The sequence below is a fragment of the Microcebus murinus genome, chromosome 5 (assembly GCF_040939455.1).
Source record: "Microcebus murinus isolate Inina chromosome 5, M.murinus_Inina_mat1.0, whole genome shotgun sequence".
Taxonomy (NCBI): Eukaryota; Metazoa; Chordata; class Mammalia; order Primates; family Cheirogaleidae; genus Microcebus; species Microcebus murinus.
Window position 1 is genome coordinate 101,176,024 of NC_134108.1, and position 20,002 is coordinate 101,196,025.

A 20,002-nucleotide genomic window follows, 5' to 3' on the forward strand; every position below is an offset into this window, starting at 1 on the left:
AAAATGTTTGCATGTGACATGTATGTTTGCATCCATGATATATATATCCCACAGCCAACCACCTCATAGGTACCTGATAAACAACTCCTCCAGGAAACTCAACACATATATCACCTTCGATCCCTCAGGATCCTGATCTCCTCCTGGGCAGACATCCCTGTTCGACCTGCTCCTCTGCTAGCTTTCACTCCTGTTTGTGGTAGGCCAGGTTGTTCAAGAATGGGATATCAGAATGGGTTATCCCCTCTCATCTCTTAAAAGAAGTTCTCCACTTAGGAGACAAGGGGACTGGGATGGATGAAGTGAAGTTGTGTGTGTTGAGGTTGGTTGTTGAAGGATCCATGTAGAGGAAAGGACAAGTGTTATCAGTCAAGTGCAGTAGGCGCTGGTTATCAAGAGTGCCAGAGCTGGTCATGGTGAGAATGTTCAGGTAATGGTTTTATCTCTCGAGTCCAGTCCCCATCCTTCTTGAATCTCTCATTGAGTTCTCTAGTCTCAGTTTCTGAGCAGCAGTTTCCCTGGTTTCCCTGCAGGCCTGTGCCTCTGGCTAGTGGTTGACCTCTGCAGCATAACCTTTCCCTTGACAGCACAACTAAGAAAAGTCATATGTGCTTTCAACCACTGAACACCCTCATAATTGGCCTAGGGTCTGCTAGGCTCTTTTGCAGATTTGGGTCCTTCTGCTTTCACTCTTTTTGTAAGATTATGCTATACGTACAGCAACTACAGGATCAGCAGACCTGCCTCCCTCCTTGTGGGCCCTGTGAGGTTGAAACCATGGACTCCACCAAGTCTGAACCCCTGAAGGGATCACCAGAGGTAAGCCATTGTTGCTATTTCTTGTTTTCCAAGGAAAACTGAGGTCTGGGGGGAAGAGCTATTTAATTTCTCCGCAGTGTATGAGCTCTTAGCTGTTTGTGAAGAGAGGGGAGGTAGACACACTGTGAGTAGTGAGTCATGAGACAGCCATGGGGCTGTGAATTGAACCCTGGCGTCCTGACTCCCAGACCAGCAATGCTAACCACTTCTCCACCCTGCCTCTCTGGTGTTTTTGTGTACTGGTTTATGTCGCTGAGTGTATTTACTCTTTGCTGACTGCAAGAACCCTAAAGAGCAGGAGAGATGGCTTGGCAAGAAAGTCAAGAGTCAACAATCCCCTGAGGCCCTAGGCCAAGTTTCTATTCCTGGCCACTTCCCCAGTCATCAGTGGTGGTTGATGTAACTGAAGCCCCAGCCCCGCCCTAAGTGGGCCAGGCCCCCTCCTACAGTTCTGGCTGTTGAAAAAAATCAAACTTGGTTCTCCCTGGTTGGTTCTGCTTCAAAACAAAAAGGAGTGGGAATACTCGCTTTGGGCATCCTTGCAGCCCTCGGGCAGCAAGCTGGTTTAAGGGCCTCCTGTCTGGGTCACAGCGATGCCTCCGGCTGCTAAAACCAGCCCCCGGACGGTGCCAGCCTGGTAATAAAGCAGTAACTACTGTGCAAAGGTGGCATAATCATCGCAACAATAACAGCTGTAATTAGGCTAACCACCATCCGCCTCCGCCCTGGCGTTTGGCCTGACTCACCCCTACTGGCACGCGGGCCATTGGGGAAGAAACTGAGGCAGAGGCGGAGCCAGCAGGCTGGAGGGACCAGTGGTCCTGAATTCTGCAGCTCTCCAGGTCCAAAACCTGTTGTCTAGGATCCGCGTTAAGGTGCCAAACTCAGGAGCGTCCACAAAAATCGATTCTGAAGTAAGCCCTTCGCCACCGGGACCATTCCCACCGCAAGCCGCGGGACTCTACCCTTCCCTCCCAGGCCCCAGAAAAAGACCCGCTCAGAGCGCGGGGACTGGCAAGCAGACTACAGCTCCCTCAGGCCTTTGCGCGCTCCCTGCCTACGCCCCCGAAGACAGCCGCGGCCTCTCGCGCCGCGATGCCTCCTGGGAGTTGTAGGGCGGCGACCAGCTCTTTCGAGCAAGGTCTCAGGCTTGAGGACTCTATATCCCGTGGTGCCCCGCGGCTGTTTCTGACGCGACCCGGAGGCCAGGGGCGGTGGGGGCGTGGCTTGCGTAGGGCCCCACCCCGCTCTCCTCCGGCTGGCCCGACGCAGCAGTGGCAGCAGGGGCGGCGGCGGAGGCGGCAGCGGTGGCGGGGGGGAGGGGTCGGGCGGGGGGCTGGCGGCAGCGGCGGATGGACTCGCGGGTATCGGAGCTGTTCGGCGGCTGCTGCCGGCCCGGAGGGGGCCCGGCCGTAGGCGGTACCCTTAAGGCTAGGGGGGCCGGCGGCAGCAGTGGCTGCGGGGGCCCGAAGGGGAAGAAGAAGAACGGAAGGAACAGAGGGGGCAAAGCCAACAATCCCCCGTACCTGCCCCCCGAGGTGAGCACCTGAGAAGTGGCGGGGCAAGAAGAAACCATTCCTTCCGGTCCTGGGACTCCGGGGAGGCGGGACAGACAGAATTAATCCCCCCTTCCGGTGTCAAGACCCCAGGGAGGAGGGGCGCGGGAGGTGAACCCCTTCTTCCGGTCCCGGGCCACCCTGGGAGAAGGGGCTGAGAGACTGGACCTCCCCTCTGGTGTCAGGACGTCAGGGAGGAAGCGTGGAGAGGGAGGACCCGTCTTCTGATCTAGATTACCCCAGGAAGGGAAGTGGGGAAAGGGGATCCCATACCCTTGGGAAAAGCAGTGTAGAACACCCGGACCCCTGCCTGTGCTGCTACAGGAGAAGAGAGACTGCATCCTCGGATGAGGAGGCAGGCAGAGTAACCACCAATTTTTCTAAACTTGTTCCACAGGGAGGAGGGGAGTACCCGGGAAAAGAGCAATATGTACCCTCCTTGTCCCTCGGTTCGAGCACACACACCCCCAGAGAACAGTGAGGCTTAGTCCTCTGTCCCTTTGCCTTTCTTTTGAGCGGCAAGAACAGGTGTGTGAAGAAGAGCTTCCACGTACCTGTTCTGTCTATCCTTAAGGCAGAGAATGACTGCTACTTTGTCTCTCTTAGGAAAGGAGGACCTAGGGGAAGAGCTTAAACCGTTGGTTATCAAACTTTAGCATGTATCAGAATTACCTGGATTGCCAGCCCTACCCTTAGAATTTGTGATACAGTAAGAGAGGGGTGAGCCTGAGAATTTGCATTTCTTATGAGTTCCCATGTGATGCTAATGCTGCTGGTCCTGGGACCATCCTTTGAGAACCATTGCCCTAAACTGTCATCCTCATACCACATTTCTGAAGCCAACCATCGTAACTCCCCATCCTCAGCAGAATGATAAAAAGGTTGCTGGAAGTTGTTTGTTGATAGGAAAAGATCTCCCTTACACACAGTGAGGTGGAGATTATGGGTAAAGACCTGTTAGGGCCTGGAAACCAGAGGGCCTTAAAGGGATGGAATGATGACAGGAAGGGAAGAGGAGAAATAAAATGGCCAGAGAGGAGGGCAGAATGGCAGAACAGGCAAATCCCATATCCCTTTGCACCCAAGAAGGGAAGCTCAGGCAACAGAGTATTTCTATGCTGTACTACCACCTGGAGGAGGTAGAATAGATTGTGGGGTGGACTCAGGATTTCACCTCAACTGAGGCATGAAGGTTAGGAGACAGAAGGTAAAGGCCATAGTGAGTCTGGTTTATGGAGTCTGTCTCCTTCATTCCATTTTCCAAGTTTCTGCTGTTCATATCAGCCCCAGCTTTGGAGCTCTGCTGTTCTCTCACCTAGGGCTCCTCTGTCATCAGACTTGTAGTGACCAGTGCTGAGCTCACCCTTTGGCCCTGGTCCAGAACCTCTTGCAGCCTCTTACTCTTGGTGACATCAGCTGAGAGGGGTAGGCAGGAAGGAGGTGGTGTCTCCCAGACCAGTGGCAAAGAAAGGCCTCAACAGCCTGGACACAGAGGAGACATAGACTTCTGGGAACAGCAGTTTGAGGCCCGAGGGAAGGAAGGGGTGATCTTGCATCTAGGAAGAATGTGCTGTGCCCGAGCAAAGAAAGGAGGGACTCTGGGTTCTGTTCTTGGCTTAAATGGGTGACTGCCTGTGTCGTTATAGGACTTGCCTTTAGAGAGGCCACATTGGGGCTGAGTAGAGGGGCTTGTCTGCCATTGACCTTTGGTAGCCACTTGCCTAAGCAGGTGCCACTGGGGCTTCCTGCTCTCTTAAGTTAGCTGCCTGGGCCCCAGTGAGAATCGAGGGGAAGTAGGGATTGGGTCCGCACACTGTGGTAACTGTCCCCTGTTTCTTTTCAGGCTGAAGATGGAAACATCGAATATAAAGTGAGTCTTAGGGTGAGAAGGGGCAAGTGAGTATTAGGGTGGGAAGGAGCAGGGAATGGGGTAGGTTGTCCTTGCCAGCATGGGGTGATTTCTCTGAGATCCTTCCATTTTCATATCTGTAGCAATTTAGAGCTGTGGTTCAGGGTAAGGGCTCTATACCTTATTTTGTTGAAGGGGGATTCACTTTTAGGGGGCTTAGGGATGAAGGGTTTAAGTGGGGAGGGATGGCTCTGGTCTTTGCAGCAGAACAGGTGGGGCCCATGTGGATTTGGGAGGAACACCTCTAATTTCACCTTGTGATACTCCACCTCCCGTAAGCTGAAGCTGGTGAATCCATCCCAGTACCGCTTTGAGCACTTGGTGACACAAATGAAGTGGCGGCTCCAGGAGGGACGCGGTGAGGCTGTCTACCAGATTGGGGTAGAGGACAATGGGCTGCTGGTGGGGCTGGCTGAGGAGGAGATGCGGGCCTCCCTCAAGACCCTGCACCGAATGGCAGAGAAGTATGTTTCCCCTTCCCCTTCCCCGAGATTCTCTCTTACCTCACTCAGGAGGCCCATGCAGACCCAGTCACCTAGGGCCTAAGGGGCCAAGGTGGGACTTTCCTTCTGCTGCCTTCTCTTGACAAAGCCCTGAAGTGGGAGGGCTTATGTTCTGGTCCCCTCATTGGACCTGGGCTTTTTTGCTCCTTAAGATGTGTGTGTGTGTGTGTGTGTGTGTGTTTTAAAGGGAGCTGTGGATGAGGGATAGATTGGAGGGTGGTGGGAAGTGCAGTAAGGTGTTGGGAGCTCTGCAGGAAGAGAACGGCCATTGGTCCAGAGCCAGGCTGGAATAGGGGAGTACAGGTGGGATATGGCAGCTGTGGCCTTGCCATGACAGGGTTGGAGCAGATATCACCGTTCTCCGAGAGCGAGAAGTGGATTATGATAGTGACACGCCCCGGAAGATCACTGAGGTGCTAGTACGAAAGGTCCCTGACAACCAACAGGTGAACTCACACCCTTCCTTCCCCGTCATGTCCACACCCCTTGGGTGGGCCCTGTGGTGGTTTGCTGTCACTGGCCCAGGATCCTGGGGGCTTCTTCAGCTCATCACTTGCTCCCTAAAGCGCCTCACTGCCCTTGACCCAGTCTTCAATAGAGAGGTGAGAGATTGGAGCCCTTACCTCTAGCAATTCATCCACAGTTCCTAGACCTCCGTGTGGCCGTCCTGGGGAATGTGGACTCAGGGAAGTCAACTCTGCTTGGAGTCCTGACCCAGGGAGAGCTGGACAATGGGCGGGGCCGGGCTCGGCTCAACCTTTTCCGCCACCTGCATGAGATTCAGTCTGGCCGAACATCCAGCATCAGCTTCGAGATCCTGGGCTTTAACAGCAAGGGAGAGGTGCATGGGATCAACGGGACCCAGTGGGGCCAGACTCTGAGGATGGGATAGTAGTGGTGAAGGACACAGGATGGGGGCAGAGTGTGGACACTCTTTGGAATAGTATAGATGGAGGCCCTGAGGGGACTATGAACAAGCTCTGTCCCTCTTAAAAACAAATGGGGAATCAACTGAATTAAATAAAAAACGGGGCTCAGGGTTAAGAGTCAGGGTCACCCAGGGACTGGTTTAGGTCCTGGCGACTCTTAAAGGGTTGGGGAGGTTGGCAGGGGGCACTGAGAGCCCTGGGCTCTGGGCCAGGTGGTGAATTACAGCGACTCACGGACAGCAGAAGAGATCTGTGAGAGCAGCTCCAAGATGATCACCTTCATCGACCTGGCAGGCCACCACAAGTACCTACACACTACCATCTTTGGCCTCACCTCATACTGCCCTGACTGTGCCCTGCTCCTCGTCAGTGCCAACACTGGGATTGGTATGAGGCATTGGGGCAGAGACAGGGCTGAAGGGGGTGTTGACTCTCTGCTTCCCTGGGTCTCCTGAAACCTGGGAGCCAGACTAACCCTGTTCTTCCCTCCTCTCCCTTCTGCCTTCTCACACTTTTCTCCTGCTACCTGCCTGCCTTCTCTGAGGCAGCTGGCACCACAAGGGAACATCTGGGGCTGGCCTTGGCCCTGAAAGTGCCCTTTTTCATCGTGGTCAGCAAGGTGGACCTGTGTGCCAAGACAACAGTAGAGAGGACAGTACGCCAGCTGGAGCGGGTCCTCAAGCAGCCTGGCTGCCACAAGGTCCCCATGCTGGTCACCTCTGAGGATGATGCTGTCACTGCTGCCCAGCAGTTTGCCCAGTCACCCAAGTAAGCCTGCCTCACCCTAAAACCCTGATCCACTAGGAAGGCTGCCACAGGGCCCAGGGCCCAAGAGTGTGGTGTCCCATCTACCAGAGCCAGACCAGTTCTGGCTCAGTTCTGTGGGTTTTTCAGCTTGGGATTATGGCAGGGAATCTTTGCTGAAGGGTTTGACCCTTCCCCTGAGCCAACCTGGAGCTTTGCTGATGCCTGGGACCTGGGGATGAAGTGCTACATGGGCATTTGCTGTCTCCCTTGAGCTTTGGGGTGGGCTTCATGTGCCATGTTCCTTGGCAGGGCTCACAGAGGGCCCAGTGTTCCCGAACCATTAGCAGGTAGGAGAGAGAGGCCCCCAGCTGCCCAGAGCAAAGCTCACCTATGAGGTCCTGGCCTCTGCCTCCTGTTAGGACTTTCCTCATCTGTCCACTCCATGCCTCCCTCTACAGTGTCACCCCCATCTTCACACTGTCCAGTGTGTCTGGAGAGAGTCTGGACCTTCTCAAAGTCTTTCTGAATATCCTGCCACCACTCACCAACAGCAAAGAGCAGGAAGAACTCATGCAGCAGCTGACGGAGTTCCAGGTAGTTGGCCACCCAAACAGCCAGTAGGCTGGGGAACCAGGAAGGGGCTGATTCTGCCTGAGCCTAGAGTCTGTTTAGAGACTTTGGACCTGCCAGCCCTACTTGGCAGGCCTTTGATAGAGCTTTCTTTGGCTTTAGGTGGATGAAATCTATACAGTACCAGAGGTGGGGACTGTTGTTGGAGGGACACTTTCCAGGTGAATTGCCTTGCTTGCTACCCACTCCACTCAGCCCTCACCCGTACACTCAGAGACATCTGGCCCAAAGAAGGAGACCCTGGAGTTGAACAGAGCCCATATAAAGGATGTGCTTCTTTGCAGACTAGGCTTTCACTATCAAAAGAGCTGGAGAGGCCATGTGCAGTGGCTCATGCCTGTAATCCTAGCACTCCGGGAGGCCGAGGAGGAAGGATTGCTTGAGCCCAGGAGTTTGAGGTTGCTGTGTGCTAGGCCGACTACATGGCACTCTAGCCCGGGCAACAGAGTGATACTCTGTTGAAAAAGAAAAAAGAAAAGAAAGGCTGGAGGAGGCTAGTCTGTTGGCTTTTGAGGAAAGAAACAGTATTGCTGCTTGCCGGGAATCTCCAGGCCCCTGAGGGACAAGTGTGGGTGTTGAGTCCACTCTGGAAGAAACCAGAGTGTATTCAACTGACTTTATCTCAAAGTAGGGAAATGAGAGGTTACTTAAGACTCTTTCCAAAGCAGGGGCTGAAACCCAAGGGGATAAAGCTGGCCCTTCAGGGATCAGGTGTTCAGTGTTGTCAAACCAGTGGGTGCCTTTCTGCCAGCCATCACCACTGGCCTTTTCTGGTATTACCCTTCTGACTCTGAACTAGGGCAGCCATCCCCATACAAGTCTGAATTTAGGGTTCCTTTTCCCCACTTGAGGGACTCAGTCCCAGAAGGGAAGGAATGCAATGGGTGACCCCAGCAGAGTAGTAGGTAGAGGGACCTAGGCTGATACTGTGCCACCTGCCCTCTGGGCTGCAGTGGGATTTGCCGTGAGGGGGACCAGCTGGTGGTGGGCCCCACGGACGATGGCTGCTTCCTGGAGCTGAGAGTGTGCAGCATCCAGCGCAACCGCTCTGCCTGTCGTGTGCTGCGAGCTGGTCAGGCTGCTACATTGGCCCTTGGGGACTTTGACCGTGCTCTGCTTCGCAAGGTGAGGTGGGTGGGTAGGTGGGTTGGAGAGGGAACACACAGAGCTGTGCCTTAGCAGACTGGCTACTGAATGAACAGCACCCATCTAAGGTGCTTCAGAGAAACTCAAAGGAAACCAAGAAGCTGATAGTCTAGTTACACAGACTGTGTATAAAAATGGTTTAGAATAATCATGAGGCACAGATCACTAGATATGAAACACTATAGAGCAACATGAGTGTCCAGGACTCTTAAAAATACAAAGCATTAGAAAGGTGAGAGGACATGGGAGGTGGGTAAAGAAGGGTTCCCTTTAAGAGAGGGATCTTCTGCAGTCTTTGTGTTTGGAATCCTTTGTGTTTGGAGTCATGTAAAGGAAGGAAGAGGGAATTCAGGAGCTCTAAGAGGGCATGGGCGTGGCTGGGGGGGGAGAATCTAATGCTAGGCCTGTCCTTCCTGGGCCTCGGGGCTGTGCCTCCCCAGGGCATGGTGATGGTGAGCCCCGAGATGAATCCTACCATCTGCTCAGTGTTCGAGGCAGAAATAGTCCTACTATTCCATGCCACCACCTTCCGACGAGGATTCCAGGTGACTGTACACGTGGGCAACGTACGTCAGACAGCAGTGGTGGAGAAGATCCATGCCAAGGTGAGAGAGAGACCCTGGCCTGGCCCCAGACTTGGGGAGAATTCCCTGATCCCACAATGGGAACAAAGCCCCACTTAGGGTGGGTAGCAGCCTGGAGGGTGGAGAGCCAAGGCTGGTAGAAAATGGGTTGGGAGGCACTGGCCAGGGCAATGACCACTTATCTGCTGCAGGACAAGCTGCGGACAGGGGAGAAGGCAGTGGTACGTTTCCGCTTCTTGAAACACCCAGAGTACCTGAAGGTGGGCGCCAAACTGCTGTTCCGGGAGGGTGTCACCAAGGGCATCGGCCATGTCACTGATGTGCAAGCCATTACAGCAGGAGAGGCCCAAGCTAACATGGGTTTCTGAGTCCTCCAGGCTTGGACAGCTCTGTTGCTGTCCCTACAATATATAAGGTGACTTCCGGCCATGCTGCCCCCACCCCACTGGCGGCTCTGTGTGTTAGTAGGCTAAGGAGAGAGGGGTGCTGTCTGCCACTTGCTCCCTGCCGCCTTTCTGGAGAGGTGCCAAGCTTGGTGTGGCCAGGGAGGGGCAGTCCTGAGGGAGAAGACAGAATTCAGGGCAGTGCTGAGAAGCTATGTGCCCACCTGGTTGGCTCATCAACCCTGGCAACCCTGTGGCCTGTCTACTGGAGCTGACTGCATCCACTGTCAATTCCTCGGCTCCGCTATCAGGACTGGGCATATTTTGTTGGTGTGGTCCCTGCACTTCAGGAATCGTCACCACTGGGGGTGGCCCTCAAAAGCACTCCTTTTTCTATACCTCTTCTCAAGGCCATGTAATTGCCCATCTCTACCTGACTATGGACAAAAGATATCTGCTCCTGGACATGTGGTGGCCCAGGGTATGAAGAAATGGCACAGGGACAGTGATGGCAGTGCTCCCACCCTGTGCTGAGGCCTGAGGCCTCTTCCTCAGCTTTATCTCCCTTCCCTTCTTTACTCAAGGGCCATTTTCCCAGTTCCTCCTCTCACAGGCCCCACAGGTGCTATTTATTGTGCTGGCCAGGCGTGGGGCTGCCAGGCTATGGCTTGGCATACCAAAGGTCAGCTGCATGTCAATCAGTCTTGTCCTCTCCTCTGCAGTCATCTGTTGGCTTTCATGCTGGATCAAATAGTACGTTTTACTTTCCCAGAACCACAGTTCCCCATTCTCGACTCTCACCCGCCTTCCTGCTCCAACCTAAGCCCTCTCTTGTTTCAGTAATTTGTAGTGACCATCCCTTCCCTCTGTTGCAGGGAACCAGGAGGAAAGGGAAAGATGTTGCCATATTTCCTACTCTTTAGGCATGGACTCCCTCCTTTCCCTTTGTTAGTGTCCTGGGTTCCCATGGACTCAGGGATTTGTTGGTTGAGGTTTCTCTGCATATATATATATGTATATATATATTTAAATACACATATATATTGTACAGAATAAAAATGTTTTATTGAATACACTGTGCTTATGCTTAAGACACAGGCTCAGCTTCCTTCCAGGGCTAGGTGCCTCTCCAAGATCAGAGATAAGAAACCCCAACATTGCTGAGCCCTGAACATAGAAAGAACCCATCTGGTATCTCATCTGCCATTTTTCTTTTCCTCTTCCTCTCACAGGATCAATGTTCCAATATTGTAACAAAGTATTCTGCCTGTAAATTCTTTGAGTGAGCAGAGTACAAAGTGAAACAGAGGCCTTTTCAGCTGAAATAAGTAGCTACCCTGTATTTGAGGAGTTGGTCACTTGCTAGTGTCACAATGATAAGGAGCCCACTTCTGTGCCCTGTCAGAGATTTAGAGAATTTAGAGACAAAGGGTAATCTGGTCCTCAAACTTCAGGTTTATATAATCTAAATTAGATTTTTGGAACCATGAGGGCCACCTGGCCAAACCTTAGTTCCTCTTGCCATTTCCCCATTCAGACTCCTCGTTAACAAATCTTATAGACAGAGAAACAGGGCCCAAGGATAGTCAACAGCAAAACACAGGGACTACATTTTGAACAAGCCTCTGGCAAAAGAAATGTGATAAATGTGGCCTGAGGTCCTATGTGGCACTCTGCCTCTAGAGTATTAAAGAGATAGCTTCCCTACCACTCAGGCCCAGCTTTTTAAAACATACTGGTTTGACTTGCTACTAAGAAGCCTGTGGTTGAAGAACTTCCTGCTGTATTAGGAGCTAAGAGCTGTTTTACTTCTGTATAGTTGCTGATAAATAGCTGTGAGGAAGAAAAGGTTATATTCAGCAAAAAGATACTATAGCTTTCACCAAGCACTGACCTTTGCATGTCTGTCTGCTGTCACCTCCACAGACTCATTGCCAGTATGCTGGGGTGGGGCTGGTATTCCCAAGAAAACAGAAGGTATGTGGCTGATACTGTATTGGCCATCCACTACTCCTGCCACCCCACCCCCAAACTCTACCAGTTAGGGCCTCTAGAAGTCCAATGAAACCTAAGTTTCTACCACATTATTTTTTCTGTATGACTCCTTTATGCCAGTCAACCCAACTGTTAAAAATTTATTCAACTTGATCTGTATAGCTTCATCCAGTTTGTTAACTTACCCTGGACTAAGAAAGGAAATTTTGGGAAATCACATCCCAGCATTTAATTAGACATCTCCAGGAATTACTGAGCCACTTTGCTTACATTAATGGAACATTTAGGAGGATAAAACTGTATGAGGCAGGTTGCCAAGGAGTTTTACTTTGCTGGATGGAGTGCAGTGGCATCATCATAGCTCACTGCAATCTCAAAATCCTGGACTCAAGCCATCCTGAGTAGCTGGGACTACAGGCGCACACTACCATGCTCGGCTATTTTTCCTATAGATGGGGTCTTGCAATGTTGCCTGGGCTGGTCTTGGACTGACCTCAAGCAATCTTCCCACCTCACCCTCCCAAAGTGCTGGATTATAGGAGTGAGCCACTGTGCCTGGACAATACATTCTTATTGTCCCAGTTTTGGTAATCAGATCTAAAGTTTTTCATTATACATTCACCCAGTGAATATCAAGCACCTATTATTTGTAAGGCACTGTGAAGAATTCTTGCCTTTAAGAAGCTACAAATCTAGTAGGAAAAAGGCCATGTACACAGTGAATACTGTCTTTTATTGGATATTCAAGTACCATAAAAGTAGAAAATATTTTTGGAGGAAAAAATAATTTCCTGCTGGATCCAATGGTTTTCAAACCTTCTGTTCTTCAAATTAAATACAGACTCTTCCCCCCATTTATAAATAAGCTAAAAGTTGGTTTTTGTATGTATAAAAAAGTTGGTTTGTGTATATGTATGGAAGGAGGGAGATGTACACTATTCTATCTACCACCACCACCAACTCAGTTCATCTTCAGTTGAGTTCCCTGTGTAATTCAAGCCAAAAAAACTGACTTCTCACACATAAGAACGGAGGTTAAAAATACAGTACTATAAACATGGATAAGTGCAAAAAGCTACAATAATCAATTTAAAACCCTAAGCTAAACATTCATACTTCAATAAGGAAGAGATGAACATGGCAGTAACCACAAAGGTCCAAGCACTCACCTCTTAAATTTATACTTTAGAGTTTAAGGAAATGTTATTGTTCTCTACAAACCTGGCTGTTGGCATCTTCTAGATCAGTATTTCTCAGACTTTAGGAGATATACACTGGGGAGTCTCGTTAATATGCAGTAGTAGTGGTGAGGCTAAGACTATTGCTAACAAGTTCCTAGGTGATCACGATGCTGCTGTTCCTCAAATCACTCAAGAGTAGCAAGGTTCTAGAGATGATCTAGTTTTGATTATGACTTATAGAATCTAAACAGTTCCTGAACTAGCCAGTGGCAATCTCATTCTACATTAGAACAAAATGCAGAGATAGAATGGCTAACCAGTGGCTAGAACTGAGGCTATAATAGGGTATGAGATTCAGCATTTATTGACTAGCTTTTATGTACAGAACCTGCCCTACTGTAGTTACTATAGCACTTTTAGGGATTCTTTACCTCACATTCCTCAGCAGAAAATATGGAATTCTGGTCAAGGCATTATTTAAAACTTTTTGTTTTTTACTTAGTTCATGTTCTGTGCCAATTTTAAGTTGAAGATTAAAATAATCTATAAGGTATTATCTCAGTTTTACAGATGAGGAAGTAAAGAAAGTGACTTGCTCAAAGCCATCACTGCAGTAAGAGGCAGAGCTAGGTTTCGAACCAGTCTCTTAGGCTTCAAGGCCCACATACTTTTTATAGTACGACATTGCCTCCCTAAACTCTAAAGATTAAAAACTCAATGAGAAGATGAATTTTTACATCTCTGTCAGCAATGGGATTAGAATCTATGCCTGTGACGAGATGGGAACCTTAATCTGGCACCTAACTGGATTATTTTTTGTGTTAAAATTTTCATAAAATTATGGATTTCCCTGAGAAGGGAATATATTTCCATCTCCCAGGTTACAGATAAAATATTAAAATCCTACAGCAAGCCTAAGGGCAGCACTAATGTGTTAATGGCTTAAAAAATGATTCCAATGTCTGCATGCCCTCAGGCCTAGGCCGTTTATTACTAGAGGCCAAAGGGCTCTTGGGATTTCTTTTGCCTTGAGGAGACAAGGCAGAAACAACTTGGGGGTTTGAGGGCTCCAGAAAGGATTTCTGCAACTCCACTGCAAAATGATAGTCCATGTGTTCTGGCATGTCCCACACTGGTATCAGGGAGCCACATTTCTCACAGGGCACTTGGTCCTCAGCGGCTACACAACTTGGGGTGGTAGCTGCCTTCTGAGCCACCCCTGGAGCAGATGTGGATGCTGAAAAAGCAAGTATGCTTGGGCTGTTCTGGGTCAAATCCGTCTCTGCAAGAGTTGCTTTACAGGATTCTAGCTTCAATGTCCCTTCACAAACAGGGGCACAATCTGGATACTCTGTTGGAAAATGATTTGGTAACCCCTTAGAGTTGGACTGTGGATTTTGTGGAGGGAAAGGAACTGAAGAATTATTGAGCTTCTTCTGTTTTAGAAGCAGACTTTTCTGCTTAAAGAAGGGCTCCGTTCCTGTAGTTTGACTGGTTTGGAAAGGTAATGACTTAGATGGTGAATTGCTCGTGGGGGCCTGAGTGGTAACAGTAAAAGATGAAAGCGAAGCTTCTTTGACTTTCTGTTTTCCTGCAGCTTTTTGGAAGAATGATTCCAGAGAGGTGGTTGCTTTCTTTGTTGTTGTCAGGCCTGGGTCACTTCCCTGGGTGTTAGCTTCTGAAATGGTAACTGGCACCTTTGGCAGAGAACATGGGTCACTGCTCAAGAAGATGGTGATATCTGTGCAAGATGAAGGGGCAGAGGCAGAGAATTTGGTAGCACAGAGGAAAAGCATTGTGAGGGGAGGGGACCTGTATAGAAAGTAAAAGAACAAGATTAACAATAGGTCACTATTTCAGAGCTTAGCAAAGATTCAATTAATAAATGACTAGGGTTCTGATTCTGCCACAAGAAGAAATCATTCCTTACTACAGTGGTCTCAAAGTTTAACATGTATCAAATTAGTAGACCTGGGATGAACAGAGAATTTGAGTTTCTAACAATTGATGTTGCATCTTGAGAACCACTGACTTGACAACCTCCCACCTCCTGACGGCTAGTGTTTTTATAAGATACCACTGCAGAGCTGTTTTAATTCAGGGTTAGGGCAAGAAATTTTATTCAGAGCAACAGAAAAGCTTTAGAACATTTAGATGGGAAAGACTTGAAAAAGCCCTCTTAGCTATTCTCTTGTTTTTAAAAACGGGTACTACCTAACCCTAACCCTGACAGACTTTCCATTCTGGAATTTCTGGAGAATGAAATTCCACAACTGCTTTTGGTTACCAATCCCAGTACATTTGTAGAAATTCCTGTCACAAAGTTCCTCATTATGTCTAATCACCCAAATTTTCACAAGCTGAATTTCAGAAGATGAAACATGCTTTTAAATATAGGTTTTTCAATGAGGTAAGGGTAAATGCTATTTTTAAGTAATTATGAAAGTATCCCACTATCCTCAGGTTTCATGCTTTGGAACATTCTTATAATTAGATATTTTTGATGCTTCCCTATCAATAAATGTCACATATTGGTGAGTAGTATTTGTTATAGTGACAATTTATAAGTTTTCATATGAACATAGGATCGCAACTGTCATTTGGTTCTATATAACTGTTCAATATCTGAAAATAAATATTATCAAGAAATGATGTTATAGGTCTGTACATATAATAGTGCCAATATATTTAGATAAGCAATAACTTAGGTGATTAAATTTTGATTTTTTAAAATCTTCAATATACATCTATAAGTGTGCAACCCATTTATCTTTCTCTCATAATTATATTTCCACTGTGAATTTGGAATTACTGTTAAATAAGTAATTAAAAGATTCCAATCCAGGAAATCATTAATATCTGAACAGAAAATGAACATCTTCCAACAAAAAGAGGCTTATATTTCATGACCAACAGAAGTGAAGTTTGTTAATGAATATGACATTTGGTATAATACCAGTGGGACTTGTAACTGAGTTGGGATGTTAGATAGAAATTATCAATGAATATAGATCACTTTTGTAATCAAGAAAGATGCTTTTAAGATAGAACAGTCAAGTACTTGAAAGAGAAGTACCCAAATGCATTATTTTATTTTATTTTGAGACAGAGTCTTACTCTGTTGCCCAGGCTAGAGTGCCGTGGTGGGTTAGGGTTAGGGTTAGGATTAGGGTTAGGGTTAGGGTTAGCAACCTCACAGCAACCTCAAACTCCTGGGCTCAAGTGATCCTCCTGTCTCAGCCTTCTAAGCAGCTGGGACTACAGGCATGCAATGCAGCACCATGCCCGGCTAATTTTTCTATATATATTTTTAGTTGTCCAATTAATTTCTTTCTATTTTTAGTAGAGACGGGGTCTTGCTCTTGCTCAGGCTGGCTTCGAACTCCTGACCTTGAGCAATTCACCCTTCTCAGCTTCCCAGAGTGCTAGGATTACAGGCATGAGCCACAGCGCCTGGCCCGAAATGCATTCTTGAAACCTGAGCTCTGTTCTCCAAGTGCAACTGGTCATTTCCCTGATTAAAGCAAGCTGATACAGGCAGGGACAGTATTGGTTCACTTTGCCTTCTAACCCACCCTTGGGAACTGTAATGTATCAAATGTATGCAAAGAAGCTGTAGCTGGGCTGCCTTGTCCCTGAGATTGCTGCTGTGTTTTCTCCCTTAGTGCATAACCATTCCCCTCTGTAACAGGTGCTGCTAGTCTGAGTGACAAAGTGCCTAACCCTGCTGGAATAGCTTGGATACCCACTAATTTTAGAGCTAAGACAGCGCATAAGTCTTTTCTAAGAAGATGAGCTAGAAACAAACTCACCATTCAGTTTGGATTCCAGAAGTATTACAGTTCTTGATAACAGCAAATGCATCGTGGCTCATCTTGTTAGCATCATATCGGGTAAGGGCACAGCAGCGGCGTAAGCTGCTGAGACGTTTGTCTCCTTGCACACGAATACCCACAGCCAACTGAGTAGCCACCCTGTCATTCTGTAAGTGCAAAAAGATTGAGACCAGAAATAAAGTTCCAGGAGCATCTGAATTCTGTATATGGAAATGTATCAGAGGAAATTAAAAGAACCAGGGTGACAGAATGGTTTGGAAACACTAAGCTTAAAATTCAAGAATATAGTGTCAGTAAGCAAACAATGAAGCAGTTTATTCCAGCATCTATTCCTATAAGCTACAAATGTATACTGAGTACCTATCATGCACAGGACACTGGATAAGGTACTATGAAGGATGCTAATAGTATGCTACACTGCAGAATCACATTTGCTGAATAAAAATCTGATTACAGGGTTCCACAAAAAGTCTGTTATTTCTGGGTGTAAAAAGTAATCAGAGAAGACATAATTTGGATGATGGGATATTAGAATATCTAACATATTTTGACAGGTGATGGGAACAAAATAAATGAAAATGGAGCTCCCTTGAATGTTTTTCACGGTGTCTAAGCAGAAAGATTATAACAAATACCTATAATACTATATTCTGTTTTGTGAATGAAGGAAGGATTCAGGCAAGTAATTGTCTGAAAGCAAAGATGTCAAAATTGCGTGGTCGTCAATCCAGTCTTTTTTCTGCCCTGATGCTCTGACACTTCTTACAGCCCAACTAGAGAAGACACAGTATAGTGAGGCTGCCTCTAGAAAGCAAGATCACTGACTCACTTCAGTGAAGTCTAAGCATCTGAGTGGTGTTGTTGCTCAGCAAACTGAGAAATAAGGGTCAAGGCATAGGGACCCCTCAAAAATCAAAAGATGTTAGTGAGAAGAAATACCCTAAGGCAAATGAGCTGAGAGCAGGAATTATTTTGGGGGTAAAAATACAGTTGTGCAGATTGATTTACCTTAGAAGAATAAAAATTGGCAATTATGAAGGAGTCTTTGTTGACTAAAATCATTCAGCTATAACTGCCTATGATGTATGTCTAGATGCAAGAGAGAACAACATAAAGTCCAGGCCCTCAGGGATCTTATGTTGTAGTAGGAGCTAGAGCTAATAAATAGGTAGGTATGTAATAGAAATGACTACACAGATGAGTGCTATGAATAAAAGAATAAGGCTAACAGTGACGAAAGCTGCTGATGTGATAGGCTAACTGGGGAAGGCCTCCTGGAGAAGGTGAGATTTGAATAAAGTGAGGAAGCCAATTTTAAGAATATATAAGCGAAGAGTCTCCAGGGCAAAGGAACACCAAGTGCAAGGGTGCTAAGGTGACAGCTTCCTGGGTGTGTGAAATAAAAGGGAATGAGGCCAATGGAGTAGAGACTAGAGTAGAATAAGTGGGGGAGAAGATAGGAGATAAGGTCAGAGAAGTAGCCAGAGACCATGATCATATTTAGCTTTATAGAATTAAAAAAAGGAAGGAAAGCTTTAAATGTGAAGGGAAGGCACTAACTGGAATGTTTTAAACAATGAAGTGACAGGATCTGCTATGTCCCAAATTCTTTTTGGCCATAAAGCCCCTTGAAGCTTAAGGACAAGATTAATTTTCAGGGATCCCCACTATGTTGCACTGGATATAAGGTGGGAGGAAAAGTCCAGGGGCTTACAGAGAGATGGGAACCAGGCGCCACCTAGTGGGCAAAGTTGGATAGGCTGATAACACAACTGGGGTAAAAATCCCTGTGTTGCCTGCCAACCAAAGGAATAAATATTCACCACCAATTCCAGCTAAAAAGGGGCAAACGAGTAGTACTGGACTATTCTTGACAGTATACAGTTGATGTGCAGAATGCCAAGATGTTTCAAAAGGAGAGGATGCGTCAAATAACACTATTAGGAAAGTGAAAAGAAAACCCATAGAATGGAAGAAAATATTTCCAAATCATTTATCTGATAAGGGACTTGTGTTCAGATTATATAAAGAACGCTTAAAAACTCAATAATAAAGAGACAACCCAACTCTAAAAAACAAAAAGGGTCTCAACAAACATTTATCCAAAGAAGATAAAAAAAAATGGCCAATACACACCTAAAAAGATGATTAGCTTTCAGAAAAGGTAAATCAAACCATAAAAATACTGCTTCACACCCACTAGAATGGCTAAAACTAAAAAAGACAGTAACAAGGATGTGAAAAAAATAGAACTCTTACACTGATGATAGGGATGTACAATGGTGCAGCCATTGTGGAAAACAGTCTGGCAGTTCCTCAAAATGCCAAACATAGTTACCATTTGACCCAGCAGTCATACTCTTAGGTATATACTGAAGAGAAATGAAAACATATGTCTACACAAAAACTTGTACATGAATGTTCATAGCAGCAATATTCATAATAGCCAAAAAATGGAAACAACTCAAATGTCTACTGATGAATGGATAAACAAAATGTGTCGTATCCATACAGTAAAATATTATTCAGTCATAAAAAGTAATGAGTACTGATACATGCTACAATATGGGTGAACCTTGAAAACATTATGCTAAGTGAAAGGTTTCAAGCCAGTCACAAAAGGCTACATATTATATGATTCGATTCCATTTACATGAAATGTCTAGAATAGTAAATACATAAAAGGAGAAAGCAGAATAGTGGGTGCCTACAGCTGGGGGCGGTTGGGAGAGAAATGGGGAGTGACTGCTAACAGGTACAGGATTTCTTTTGGGGGTGATAACAATGTTCTAAAATTGATTGTAGCATAGTTGTACAACTCTGGAATACACTAAAACTACAGAACTGTAAGCTTTCAGTGGGTGAATTTTATGGCATGTAAAGTGTACCTCAATAAAGTTGTTGGAGAGGAGAAAGAAACTAATCATCAGATGTCTAATGTTTTGACTTAATACTTTGTCTTTGAAACTGCCATTACTTCTAAACTAGAGAAGCTAATAACATTAGGAAAAAAAGTAAATCCTCAGAAAATTAAAAAAAAAAAGTCCAATATACAGAGATAAAGAATAAAACAGATTGCCAGGGGTTAGGTGAGGGGAAGAAAATGTAGTCAAAGGATGTAGTCAAAGGAAGATGTAGTCAAAGGATAAAAAGTACCAAATGTGTAGGATGAACAAGACTAGAGATCTAATGTACAACATGATTGTATTGGGGATTTTTATTAGCCAATTTTAGCTGCTCTTTTCACAAAAGAAAGTAACTATGTGAGATGACAGATATGTTAATTTGCTCTACTGTAGTAACCACTTTATTGTAAGTATCCCATAACACCATGCTGTAAACTTCAAATATACACAATAAAATGTATTTTAAGCTGCCATTCCTTTGTCACATGGACTAAACATTAAGCCTAATACTTTACAGTCCAGTCTCTCAATGTCCTCAATGGTGGAGGGCCACTGTATAACCAGGGTTGCAAGAGGAGTTAGATAAGAAAATCCAAAACATAGAGGCAAATGGTAATGAGAGAGACAGGTAGAGTTAGGTCTTATGTTCATAAATCCAAGCTTTCAAAGATGATATTGAGTTTTATGGGCCTATGTTGAAAGAAGATAAAAGATTTCTTAAAATTTCCTAGGCTGGCACCTAAGGGGTGCAGTGTGTACCATCTGGGGAATGGACACGCTTGTAGCTCCCTCTCTAGGCGGGCCAAAGGCAATATATGTAACCTAAACATTTGTACCCCCGTAATATGCTGAAATAAAAAAAAAATTTCTTAGGTTGA

General features: G+C 46.6%; 2 protein-coding genes across 5 annotated transcripts in view; one reads left to right on the forward strand and one right to left on the reverse strand.

Moving 5' to 3' along the window:
• Positions 1 to 800: 800 nt before the first annotated feature.
• Positions 801 to 19,261, forward strand: GTPBP2 (GTP binding protein 2). 3 transcript variants are annotated; one of them, XM_012773086.3, is made up of 12 exons: positions 801 to 819; positions 4,219 to 4,245; positions 4,564 to 4,748; positions 5,125 to 5,233; positions 5,431 to 5,628; positions 5,929 to 6,103; positions 6,265 to 6,484; positions 6,922 to 7,057; positions 7,196 to 7,254; positions 8,047 to 8,218; positions 8,680 to 8,844; positions 9,015 to 19,261. In XM_012773086.3, exons 3-12 carry the CDS (start codon positions 4,615 to 4,617, stop codon positions 9,189 to 9,191), a joined length of 1,545 nt encoding a protein of 514 aa, XP_012628540.2. In that variant the 5' UTR covers positions 801 to 819; positions 4,219 to 4,245; positions 4,564 to 4,614; the 3' UTR covers positions 9,192 to 19,261. The 3 variants fall into 3 exon arrangements, with proteins under 3 accessions (XP_012628540.2, XP_012628542.1, XP_012628541.1); XM_012773088.2 differs by lacking the exon at positions 801 to 819 and adding an exon at positions 1,651 to 1,733; XM_012773087.3 differs by lacking the exon at positions 801 to 819 and adding an exon at positions 2,067 to 2,357.
• The window catches only part of POLH (DNA polymerase eta), a 33,086-nt gene continuing 24,999 nt past the window's right edge, over positions 11,916 to 20,002 (reverse strand). For both annotated transcript variants that reach the window (XM_012773081.2, XM_012773083.2), the window contains 2 exons: positions 16,195 to 16,364; positions 11,916 to 14,194 (listed from right to left, as the gene is read on the reverse strand). In XM_012773081.2, coding sequence (XP_012628535.1) covers positions 13,309 to 14,194; positions 16,195 to 16,364 — 1,056 coding nt within the window. In that variant the 3' untranslated portion in view covers positions 11,916 to 13,308. The remainder of the gene's footprint in view (positions 14,195 to 16,194; positions 16,365 to 20,002) is intronic.

Bases quoted from the DNA above. Each gene is read 5' to 3' on its own strand.
- GTPBP2 (XM_012773087.3), top strand. From the start codon at position 2,172: ATGGACTCGCGGGTATCGGAGCTGTTCGGCGGCTGCTGCCGGCCCGGA. The intron at 6,104-6,264 runs GTATGAGGCATT...TCTCTGAGGCAG, and splicing joins CAGTGCCAACACTGGGATTG to CTGGCACCACAAGGGAACAT. The intron at 6,485-6,921 runs GTAAGCCTGCCT...CTCCCTCTACAG, and splicing joins CAGTTTGCCCAGTCACCCAA to TGTCACCCCCATCTTCACAC.